Source organism: Natrix helvetica, assembly GCF_964273705.1.
Source record: "Natrix helvetica genome assembly, chromosome: Z".
Classification (NCBI taxonomy): Eukaryota; Metazoa; Chordata; class Lepidosauria; order Squamata; family Natricidae; genus Natrix; species Natrix helvetica.
Genome location: NC_138554.1, coordinates 89,375,928 through 89,388,793, shown reverse-complemented (window position 1 = coordinate 89,388,793; position 12,866 = coordinate 89,375,928). Strand labels below are relative to the sequence as shown.

Here is a 12,866-nt window from a genome sequence, read left to right as displayed (position 1 = left end):
CTGACAGGGTGAAAACACTTTTTCAGAAAAGTACAACTAAACACAACACTCAGATAACTTTGTAGAAAAAAAGGGAGGGGCAAGCTTTGTATGAAAAGCAAGCTTTAAACAAGTGTACTGATTTTTAATGTTAGTAAAATTAAATATTACTAATAAGTTTGTAATATTAATTTTACACTGCAGTAGCTGAAAATCTAGTATTATATGATAGGACTTCTGCTTATCCCAATTTTTATTTACTCATTTAGAACATGTATATATCTGGGCTGATAACAATGGAAAACAAAAGCATTTAGTTATCTAAAACACTTTCTTTTCTTTTTCTTTGAACCAAAATGTTTAACAGTATATACTGACTCAAGAGACTTCTACAACATTTCCCAGAATTATTTCTTTTCCAAAAGTCCTTTTGAGGATCAAATAAGGCATGACCCTCAGATTTGCCATCTGGAGCACCTAATAAAAATAGGGGACATGAATGTAAGACTAAATAATGTCTTATATCTGCTTGCTCCAATCTGAGCATTTATAAACTATTCTGTATACTGGTGATTAAAATGAACTACAGGAAATTATTAAACCATGAAGAATACTGATATTGAAAACATATCATTAGAAAAGGCTAAACTTATCAACTGTCTTGTTTAGAACCGTCATAAATCTGTTCTCTCTGGAAACACCATACAATCTTTTGGCATCTTTTATATGGCTCAATTTATTCCATAGCAATTAATAAAAAATATATATATTCTATACACCTACAATTAGTTCAGCATGCTCTTAGGTAATTTCGAATTCCTTATGAGTTGCCCTTACCCATAAGAAAATCCACAGGAAAGTAACACTGAGCAATTTTGGCCTAGAGCATGGAAGATTCTCAATACCATTCAGCATATTGCAATTGTATCTATCTGGCAAAATCCTGTGCTTAGAAAAATCTTTGAGAAAAATGCTGTTTACAAAGAAACCACTCTTTGATTAGTACTTGTCTTAAATAAAATTAAAAGGAATGAGATTTCACCAAAATAATTCTACCTTGATTCAAAGGGGCCTTGCTTTGATATTGGTCTGATCTTCTTCCGGATTATAGGTAATTTGGCAGTATCAATTACTTTGGTTTCACCATTGCTATATGTGAATTCCAGAATGCCATTCCATTCTCCTTGTGCTTTACACACTACGGTATTGGTTGGATTATGCTTCACCTCTGCTGTAACCCTAGTATAAATAATAAAGGTTTAAGATTACTGGCATTTGAATATACCCTAAACACTTCACCATAACAACATAAAGATGAGCTTATTATGATTTTGCTTTTTAAAAATATATGCCAGATATACTTTTGAAGCAGACAATATTTCTTGATATGTTCAGTATGATTTAACTTAAAATTTAATTTTGATACCTGTGTAGTTTTCCTCCATAAAATGGTTTGGTGTGGAATGTGACCATAGCAGAGTAACCACTTTTGGCACAGTGAATATTGACTTTGCCTCCAAGCTCCACCCAAGGAATAGTAAGTATTGACCGCGCATAGGCACAAGGCAATGTGAATATATACTCCTCCCCATGTTCCAAGAGATAAAGAATGCCTATGGATATGAAGGGAGAAAAAGAGATTAGCATTCAAAGATTTGGAGACGCATGACCATTGTTAAAATGTATGCTTAAACAAAACAGTTCGAGAAAGATGAAATATTAATCTTCCTTGTAACTTCTTTCAAGAAGAAAAAATGCAAAGACTGGTGCAGATAATGATAATGATTTTTTGCAATTGAGCTTTTGTTGAATCAACTTTAGCCATTGGGCTAGCCATTCAATCACACTACTACAATGAATGGTGGTTACATGGATTTGTTGACTGTAATAGGACAGCCTTGGAATTTTGTCTATCAGGATCTGAATATAACATTTTATAATCACATAAATATCTATGATTAGGATGTAATATCGTGCATGACAACTTGGAGGACCCTGAATAGATTGAAAGTTAGAGTGCCTAAATGTAAAATCAATATGCTCAAGTGGAGATTCTTAGTAGATAACTGCTATGTGAATGTTGAGAGACAGGGAGTCTAACCCATCTGGTGTGTCAGCTACTACCAAAAATATGTACTAATGCTGACTTATTTTTGGACAATGACAAAGCCAAGAAGATGGCTTCATTCTAGCAGTTTTAAAGTTTGATCTAGACACAGAGGAAGAAAAGGAATATAAGAGAAGGTGCACTATATATAAGAAATAATTGCAGTACAACTTTATAGAAATGCAACAGAATGGTGAACCTTGAATGCGTTTGGATTAATATAAAAGGAAAAAAGAATGCCATGGGTGCATGGTACAAACCACCCAACCGAACAGAGGAAATAGATGAAATATTATCTAATCAGTTAGCTACAATGTGCACAAATACACCACAATAGTAATGGGACAACTACTCTGACATCAACTGGGAGACAAACTCTACATCTAATGGAATATCAACAGGTTCCTGACAAACCTAGCAGACAACTTTGTCTCCAAAAAGATAGAGAAGGGAGCTAGAGGGTCAGTCACACTGGACTTAATTTTCACTAACAGAGATGAAATGATAGAAGCCGTTGAAGTTATAGGAACCTTAAGTGAGAACAGCTCACTTACCTTCAGCAGCCCCTTACTCACTCTCCCTGCTTCTTCCCTGTGACAGGCTTTTTTTTCGTTCCGTGACCTTACCTTTCTCCTGCAGCTGGTGGAAGAGGGGAAGGTGAGCCAGGACTGAGCTGTCAGGTCCCCACCAGCCTGAATCTTGCCACCCGCCTGGATTAGCCACAGCTGCTGGGCCTTGCCTGTCCAGGGCAGGGGTGGGGGACGACCAGTGAGTATGATGCTACGTTGCCTGCATCACCCCTCTGCTGCCCCTCCCTCTTCCCCCCACCAGTCTACATGCTTCAGTTGAGCATGGGCTGCTGCTGTGAGTATGGTGCGATCCCCATGGGCTGGAAGGTAATGCTGATGGTGGGGAAGAAAGATCCAATCTGGGCATGTTGCATTCAGCCAAAGGCTGCCTCGGTGGGGGCGGGGGGGATACATTGGCCTGAGAGAAAATTCCTCCCCCGAGGGTTGCCTGCTAATCCATCTGCTGGCCGGGCTGGCCTGGAAGTGGCATGTCCCCTTGTCACGGGCTGGATGCGGGACCCAAGGCAAAGCAGAGGTCGAGCAGGTGGCAGCCCAGAGCAGGGCCTGAAAGGCATCCAAGCCTCACCAGAGCGGATCTTCTTTCCCCACTGTCAGCTTTACCTTCTAATCCATGGGTCTCGCACTCTCTGTTTATTTTTTTTATTTTTTTATTAAAAGAGTTTTGTACAAACAAATTTTTCCCCTTTTCACCCCCCCCCTCCACACAATATAAATCTCATTCACTCTCTAAGTTTATTGAAATCAGCTCTCTTGAAGTCCAAGACTCTAGTTTGACTTTGTTTTACTGCTTGAGCTTGCATTATGTTGACTTCTGATATTGCATGGTCAATTCAGCAAAGGGCAAGACCACGGTGGAAACTTGAGGGAGCAAGCGGGGCAGTGGGTGGGGGTTGTCTGTTTAGAAAGGTGGGAACTGGCATGTCCCCCGACCTGAGGCGAAGCGCTAGCATCCGGCATACGGGCAGAGGCCCCAGAGACAGTCAAGCATGGTGGGGTTGTGGGCCACATGGAAGAGAGTAGGGAAGGCAGGCAAGTGGGCCTGACAACGGGGACCTCCAGGAAGGCTGCAGGGAAGGCAGGCAAGCACGGCAGGGCACATGCTGCATTGCAGGGAGGGCAGACAAGTGGGCCTAGCTATGGGAACTGCCAGAAAAGCCGCAGGGAAGGCAAGGAAGCATGGTGGGGCCAAGTGCCATGTGGAAGGGAGGAGGGATGGCAGGCAAATGGGCTTGGCCACAGGGATCGCTAGGAAGGCTGCAGGGAAGGCAGGCAAGCATGGTGGGGTCGAGGGTCACGTGGGAGTAGGGAAGACAGGCATGGAGGGTGGTGGTGAGAAAGCTAGCTAGGCTGTGATTCACAGGCTTACTCATGCATGCAGGCAGATCAGGGCCGTACAGTTGGGCCACAGGCACTGCATGGGAAGGCAGGCAAATTGCAGAGGCTGTGTAGTCAACGCAAGCAAGGAACCACACAGTGTACTATGCCAGGTAGGTGAGATGAGAAGTCACTGGGTGGGGTGGTGCGAGTCGAGTGGCAAGAGCAGACGAACTGGGCCAGCCACAGGTGGTATTTGCTGGTTCTCCAAACTACTCAAAATTTCCACTACCAGTTCGCCTGAACCGGTCCAAACCGGCTGAATACCACCTGTTCCATGAGTGAAAATCAAGAGGAAAACAATCCTCGTGGGAAATTTTGAAAAGTGAGATTATAAAAGCTCAGTCCAACACAACATCAATGAAGAATAAAAATAAAAGATCTCAAAAGAAATCAGCATGGCTGTACACAGTATTTTCTGATAAACTAAAAGACAAAAAGAATAATGTGCAAAAAGTGGTAAGAAGGGCACCTAACTAAGGCAGAATATATGTATACAGCCAACACCTGCTAAGATGAGGTCAAGACTACTAAGGCTCAGAAGGAACTAAAGCTTGTAACCACTGTCAAAACTAATAGAAGTGATAACAGATATGAAAAGCAAGAAAAGAAAATCAAGGAAACAATCAGTTCACTAATGGAAGAAGATGGCAAGGATAAGAAGCAATGGATGGAAACTAGTTCAAGGAGAGATCCAACCTAGAAATAAGGAGAACTTTCCTGAAAGTTAGAATAAATAATCAATGGAGTTGTGAATGCTCCATCAATGGAGATTTTTAAGTGAGATTGGACAACCATGTTTGAAATGTTATAGGGTTGGGGACTCCTACCCTATGGGCCGGTACCAGTATGCAGTCTATTGAAAACTGGACTACACAAGTGATAGGCAAATATATGAAGCTTGATTTGCACTTGAGCGGGAGCTAGGCTGCACACACAAAACCATCCCGTTCCTATCCCCCGCTGTGGCTGCCAGCTCTACTGCTGCCAGTCGGTGAAGCCAGAACAGTTGGGGGCCGCTAGTATAAGCTCTCCTATTTGAGCAGGGTATTGAACCAGACTCCAAGGTCCATTCCAATTCTGTTACTACATTCTCTATAATGTTTCACATATATCTACACATTTTTTTAGAATTGATTAATAACACAAACTATACATCTTATTCACTAACAAAACAAAGCACAAATCAATACTTATCCATTTTCCCCCTTTTCTGACCATACATTCAATATATTGCCACTCAACCCTTATCTAAATAGCATTTCTACTAATGTTTGTGTTTGGAGGCTGAATATTGCATCAGATGCTTAGTGCTTTTATTCCAAGTAAACTGTGGGGAATAATAAGATATCTTCGGGTTTTCCTTTACTTCTTTTTAATAAATAAGCATGCTATATAAAATCTGTTTGTGACACTTCTTACCTTCACCTACCATAGAAACACCTACAGACATCCCCATAAATTTGCTTTTGGTCCATACGTGAACATTCACACACACTTTCTTCTCTTTGCACTCGCAGTAAAAACTGGTCACTGGTGGATGATGGGACACTTGTTCAGCTACAAATTTCAGCCTATAACATTCTGATGAAGCTTGCCCCTTGTGACCACAAGAGGCAGTGTTTGCTCTCACTGATTTTACTCTGTCCTTAGGCACATTCCAAGAGCAATGAAATGTTTCTCCAATTATTGGATTATATGGCTTTTTGGCAACAACGCCTTTTCGGCCCTCATAAAAGGCTGTCAAATAGTACTCCACAAAGGAGATGATTCTTTCCTCAGGAGTGGTTCCACATGAAATTGATAAAAATAGGTCTGGATGGGCTAAGAAGTTTGCAAACATCTCCAGCAGAGACCTCTTCTCTAAAATAAAGGCTGGAAGGACTACCTAGATTGAACACAGTAAAAAGAAAATAACCATTTCATCAAAACTGTATGAGGAAAAGATCAAGCTAGCAGCAATTCTTTGCAGAATCAAACATCAATCTTTTCTCCCCTTTTCAGAATTCAAGAATAAAGACAAAAGAACAGCTCCTATGTTATAACTAGTCAATTATACAAATCAATCTATTTCTCCAATCCTTACTAGACCTTCAAGTAACAAAATTATATTATTCAAACTGCCTATTTTTTTCCACTACTTTCCACTTAAGTAGCTTGAGAATTAGACACTTAAGAATTAAACAACTACAGGTAGTCCACGACTTACAACAGTTCATTTAGTTACCATTCAAAGTTATAATGGCTCTGAAAAAATTGACTTATGACCATTTTTCACACTTACGACTGGTGCAGCATCTCCATGGTCACATAATCACAATTCAGATGCTTGGCAAGTGGTTCATATTTATGACAGTTGCAATGTCTTAGGGTCATGCGATCCCCTTTTGCAGCCTTCTGACAAGCAAAGTCAGTAGGAATCCAGATTCATTTAACAATCATGTTACTAATTTAACAAATGCAATGGTTCACTTAACAAGAAAGAAAAGCCGTATAATGGGGCAAATTCACTTAAAGTCTCACTTAGCAACATAAATGTTGGGCTCAATTGTCATAACTCAAGAACTACCTGTAATGAATTATTCTTAGAGAAAGGAGAATATTTATGGCTCAGTGTTAAATGACGGGTCTTTGGTAGTTTCTGAGCTTGGTTGTTTTCTTGCAGATGTTTCATTACCCAAACTAGATAACATCATCACTGAGCACTGATGATGTTACCTAGTTTGGGTAATGAAACGTCTGCAAGAAAACAACAAAGCTCAAAAAACTGTTCACTGATCACATTTTTAATTGTGCAAAGTAACAGATTGATTTAAGTCAGTGCTTCTCAAATAGTGGGGCGCGCCCCCCCTGGGGGGGCGCGAGGCTCCATAAAGGGGGGCTCGTTCGACCTCGTTTGACTGTCAGGAGCGAAGCTGCCATGAGGTGACGATGCTCACGAGCATAACTTCTTCTCCGCCTTCCAAACTTCAAAACTCGGCTGCCGAGTCTTCCAGCAGTGGCTGCTCTAGGAGTGCGCTCTATGGTTGTGGGCTGGCTGCTGGACAGAGAGACTTTTGGATATAGAGTCTTCCAGACAGAGAGTCTTCCAGCAGCCAGCCCACAACCATAAAGCACCCTCCTAGAGCCACCGCTGCTGGAAGACTCAGCAGCCGAGTTTTGGAGTTTGGAAGCCAGAGAACTTTGTCCTTGAAAGTGGTAATGTCTTTCTATCAGAGCATATGTAACTATTTGAACAAAACTGAAAGTTCATTCTTTTCCCTTTGTTTTATATCTACAATCCTAAGCGTATTCAAGTTCCACTTTTTAGGCCTTATCAAAACAGTGCTAAACTAACTACGCTTGGACACAAAGCTATAGTAATTCTGCAAAGAGCAATCATCTATAGTGGATAGATTCTTCTGAATATTTATTCAGAGAGATATAATCTCTCTCTCTCTCTCTCTCTCTCTCTCTCTTTTCTGCTACAGTTAATAAAGCTATTCTTTGTTGTAAATTGATCCACATTTCTTTCTTTTTTTATTCTCTTATACGTTAATAAGGATACAGTGTTATGCAGAGGTGTACTTATAACAATTTTATAGACAAATTATACTATTTACAGTCGCGCGGGGGGCGCGAAATGTTTTCTTCTTCCTGGGGGGGCATGACAGAAAATAATTGAGAAGCACTGATTTAAGTTAATTAAATTCCAGAAGAACCTGCCAATTCCAGCAGGCTGGCAGGATGGATGTTTTCAAGAAATCTGTTTATCAGAGAATGGCAAAAAGTGCATTGTTTCATTGCTGAGAAAAATTAAGTTAATTGTAATAGTCACAGGGGTTTCCAGCCTTTCCAATTTTGCGGACTAGTGGGGGCGGGGGATTTGGTTCCATGTAAGCGGCGAGTGCGCACACTTGCAGAGCTCCATATACACAAGCACCAGGTGCATGCACCTGCATAAACGGAGCTTCCCACTTGAGCACCAGAGTCTGCCACTTGCGCAAATGGAGTTTCCCATGCGAGCAAAAGCACCTGCTGCTCACACAAGTGGAGCTGTGGGCAGTGAACCCACAACTTGCACAGGCCGATTCCAAACAGGCCAAGGCCCAGATGTTGGAAATCCCTAGCTTAGACAATTCAATAACAAGTAAAATATAAGCTTTTTAAATGTGCAAGCAAAATTATACACTTCATTTAATCTCTACTTCAAATAGCCCTTCCCTAATAAATTCATTATATGCGATCAAGCCAACAAGCTCTTTCTTTTCATGCATTATTCAGGAAAGTGGTCTCAACACTGATGTATTCAATTTCTTCATTGATCAAAATAAGTTATTTGCTGACCTTTCAATATTCCAAAGCACATTCAAGGGAACAGACCAATGTAATTAGGTTTTTTATCAGTACCCTTTTATTAATGCACAGATTAAATACTAGGCTTGTTGTACTTTATTCCTTATATTCCAATATATAAGACATTTTTCCAAAAATCTCAAACCTAAAACATTTTAAAAATAATGAAAACTAGACAAAATAAATGTTAATATTTTCATACCGTATATAAAGAGCTAATGTAGAAGTAAATTACATGCATAGTCAATAGTTAATCACAGCTAACAATTCTACTTGGTTGCCACTATAGCATTACTATATTACTGATGGGAAAGATACATATGTGATCATTAGCACAACAGAAAGATATCCCATTCTCGAGTCCTCTGGCATTTGCTAACTATTGACGAAAAGGAATCTCTTTTTTGAATGTATTCAAGTTCTAATGAATCTACATTTATCTCATTGTTTCTGGGGTTTTTTTTGGCACAAAGAGCGAAGATTAGTATTCAAAGAATCTATCTCAGACTACATTTTCACAAGCTTGGTTTCTGGCTCAAAGAATTGGGATGTGTGGAAATTTTGATGCAAGGTAATGATTTTGATCGTGTGTGAAGGATGACCACATTTTCCTAACCCTGAGTTCTTGTCTCCTATAGATCAGATTTAGATTATTTTCAAAGGTTCAAGTTCACTTTGTCCCAGATAAATTTCTGTTCTATCTATCTGGGATGTCTTCAAGCCTCTCCTTAAGAAATCATAGAGGTGTGAAAACAATGTTTTAAATCAGTGAAAATGGTTAACTTGAGTGATCTGACTTTCTAATAAAACAAACTGTTATTGGTTTAATTAACCTTCTCGTGGCTTTGACCATTCTTCCTTGACTATAAACTTAAATGTTTGGTTATACATTATTGGTGATCCAAAGGGTTAAAATAAAAATTTAATTTTCACATGCCTAGCAAACTGAAATGATATAAAATATACATGGAACACTTACACTGTATAAGTGTGTAGATTAACAATGAGGGAATTATCAAAAGCTACAAGGTTAGAAGTTTATTCTATAGAAAAGCAGTTTTCTTCATTTCCCACAAACGTGTGAAATTACTTTGTTTTTTAAAAAAGCAGAATTCAAAAAAAAAAAATAGTTTAGCATTTTCTCTTATTTTTTTCCCTAGAAGTGGATATATCTCAATAGCAAGGATCCAGCTACTTCCCAAGAGCAACTGGAAACACATACAGTATGCCAGAAATATTTAAAAAGACAGTTTTGATTCTAGGACTGTGAATTATGAAGAAGAATGGTTACTTTCACCTTATAATGAGACTGAATGAAAAAGCTTTTGGTCCCTGAAAAATACATTACTTGTTTAAAAAGTTAGGGTTTTGTATATATGCAATTGAAGCAAAAATTGGAAAAGCAAGTAAACAACATGATAGCAAGTATCACAGATATGGAGTAAAGTTACAAAAAAGATTGAAAGAAACACATACCCTAGTTAGATCCATCCCAAGTTTCAGTTGTGAGATAATATGAAGGATTATACTACGCTGATCATCCAAGTCTCCTAAATCGTCCTCTTCATAGTCTTCAGTGTCTGTCACCTCATCTTCAACCAGAATCACTTCACGAGTTGTATGCTAAAAAATAGAATATAGTTAGTATTCTGGACATAAATAGAACAATATGGCATATATTCAAATAAGCTTATTGTAGCATTCTTTAAAAACATTATGATTACGTCTAAAAAGTCATGCAAAACTAACCGATTAGCCCAGACCTGATACTTTCTATATGCATGGAATGGGACTACAATATGTTGACCAAAAATCTTAGAAACTGTGATTCCAACATATTTTGAGAGTACTAACTTTGGGAAAGCTTACTTTAAAATATCAAAGAATATTAATAGGTTCTCCACTATAGGGTCATAAAAAGAATAATCAGAATGAATCTGAGCTAATTTACTAATAAAATCATCAAAATCATCAAACCTCTTAAATAAATCATTGTATTCATATCAGTAAGTATACTGGTAAATATATTCTTCTCCTTGTAAACTATCTGGAAACTATGGAAACTAACTATGAAATTAATACAGATATATAAAGAACCAAATACCTAAAATAATAATAAATGAGTTTGTTATATTTTTATCGAAAAGAAACTTTTGGTTGTGTTAAAAATAGATCAATACCAGACATAAGATTGTAATATACTCTTTTGTCTTATGTTGAAAATAATGGCAAATGAATATCAATTCATTTTTCACATGCATAAGCTAGTGTTTCAGATACAATGCTATATTAATTACTTTAAGAAGTCAAATATAAAATCTGTCATCAAGAAGCAATAAATGTTATTTAAAATTAAGTCTAATTTTATAAATTTGAAATTTCCATTCCAGGATCAGAATCATTATTCAGAAGTATTCAAGCCATCAATTATTTAATTGTCCAGCTTGGTCTTGGGTAGGTTGACATTCCTAAAAATACTATAATCAAACTAGTACATGGGATATTTTGATGCTCTTACATTTGTTAAAAATGCAATTGTTCCATTGTATCAACTGTTCTTGAAACTGAACAAACACACAATTTGAAGGAGATCTACCATCTATATTTTACCAGACAACCAGACACTATTATAAATCTGAAGCAATTATATTAAATACAAGTCACTTCCATAAATCCCTGTGTAAAAATAAGCTACCACTGAAAAATAATAAGACTCTAAATGTTACAGGAACTCCACATATTCATTTAAAATGAATGAGTTGCTTGACAGTGAAATGGGCAGCATATACATTTAGTAAACAAGCAAAAAACAACCAAATGAATAAATTAATAAAATTATTACAGTGTTTCTCAACCTTGGCAACTTTCAGAACCACTGACTTCAACTCCCAGAATTCCCAGCCAACATGGGGAATTGGCATGACTGGCTAGAGCAGTGATGGCGAACCTATGGCACACGTGCCACAGGTGGCACGCACAGCCATTTGGCAGGGCACGCGAGGCGCTGCCCTGTCAGCAGGCCAGCGCGCATGCACGCACTGGCCCACTGAGTTCACCTTTTTAAAAGCCATTTTTTGCCCTCCCCAGGATCCAGAGGCTTTATAGGAGCCTGGGGAGGGCAAAAAGAGCCTCCCCCGCCCTCCCAGAGGGCCTCCGGAGGCTTCAGGGACTGTCCGGAGGCTCCCCTGAAGCCTTCGGAACGCTTAAAACGACCCTCCGAACAAACCGGAAGTGACTTCCGGTTTGCTCGGAGGGTCATTTTAAGCATTCCGAAGGCTTCAGGGACCGTCCAGAGGCTTCCCCGACGCCTTTGGAGTGCTTAAAACAACCGGAGGGTCTTTTTAAGCGTTCCGAAGGCTTCAGGGAAGCCTCCGGACGGTCCCTGAAGCCTCCGGAGGGCCTCCGGGGGGGCGGGGGAGGCTCTTTTTGCCCTCCCCCGGCTCCTATAAAGCCTCTGGAGCCTGGGGAAGGGCGAAAAAAGCATGTAAAATGGGGGGGCATGCGTTGTGTGTGCATGCACACTCGGGGGGTCGCGCATTGCATTATGGGTGTGGCACGCCCACACACGACCCCCCTGTGCTCCCCTCACTTGTGGCACGCGAGCCAAAAAAGGTTCGCCATCGCTGGGCTAGAGGATTCTGGGAGTTAAAGCCCACACTTCTGAAAGCTCCCAAAGTTAAGAACAGTGTGTTAATACCTCACTTGAAAAGTAATTACAAAAACATAAAATGTATTACAAAAAAAGTCTATATTAAATATTAGATAATTGCAATGTTTATGAAAAACCATTTTTTCTGTATCAATAGCACAATATACTCTTGCATATCAGTATTGTCCTAAGCAAATAATCTATTTCCCTTTTCATGGTACCAGAAAATGAATATTTTAACACCTAACTCAATACACAACAAAAAAGCTACCCATTATAATTCATTAATTAGACAACTCTAATTTATCAAACATAAAGCATTACATATACTTTGGGAATGGGGATTCAGCATTTTTCAGTCTTGGCAAGTTTAAGATGGGTGAGCTTCATGCTGCCTGGGGAATTCTGGGAATTGAAGTTCATGCATCTTAAAGTTGCCAAAGTTAAGAAGCATCTGTCTACACTAGAATTAAGATTTCCCATTCCTGTTTTATTTAGAGTTTGGTGCAATTAAATAAATCAGTTTTGTTTTCGTTAAGAAATAGTGATTCAAGTGATATGAAACATTACTGGTCCTTTTGTGAGAAACTGAAATTAAAAGTTGATCTGGACTTTGATGATTAAACAAGGAATTATGGAAATAATATAGGCAAATGTTAATCTTAGAGTAAGAGCTTGATATGTTTTTTTTATTTATATCTGTACCAAAGAAAGTTGGAAATCATTCTTTTTCAGTTTTCCTTCTTTTTCTTTCTTCTTACACGTTCACTCTGGAGCATCAAAATTTGCTGTTTGCTGAAGAGGTGTATACCCTATTTCCTTGAAAATAAGT

The 12,866-nt window shown here is 39.0% G+C and overlaps 1 protein-coding gene across 1 annotated transcript in view; it reads right to left on the bottom strand.

Annotated features, from left to right (window-relative positions):
- The window catches only part of OSBPL10 (oxysterol binding protein like 10), an 86,369-nt gene that overhangs the window by 4,640 nt on the left and 68,863 nt on the right, over positions 1–12,866 (bottom strand). Inside the window, exons 8-11 of the mRNA XM_081932314.1 lie at positions 9,862–10,008; positions 5,473–5,938; positions 1,406–1,592; positions 1,036–1,218 (exon numbers count right to left, since the gene is read on the bottom strand). Of these exons, the coding sequence (XP_081788440.1) occupies positions 1,036–1,218; positions 1,406–1,592; positions 5,473–5,938; positions 9,862–10,008 (983 nt within the window). The remainder of the gene's footprint in view (positions 1–1,035; positions 1,219–1,405; positions 1,593–5,472; positions 5,939–9,861; positions 10,009–12,866) is intronic.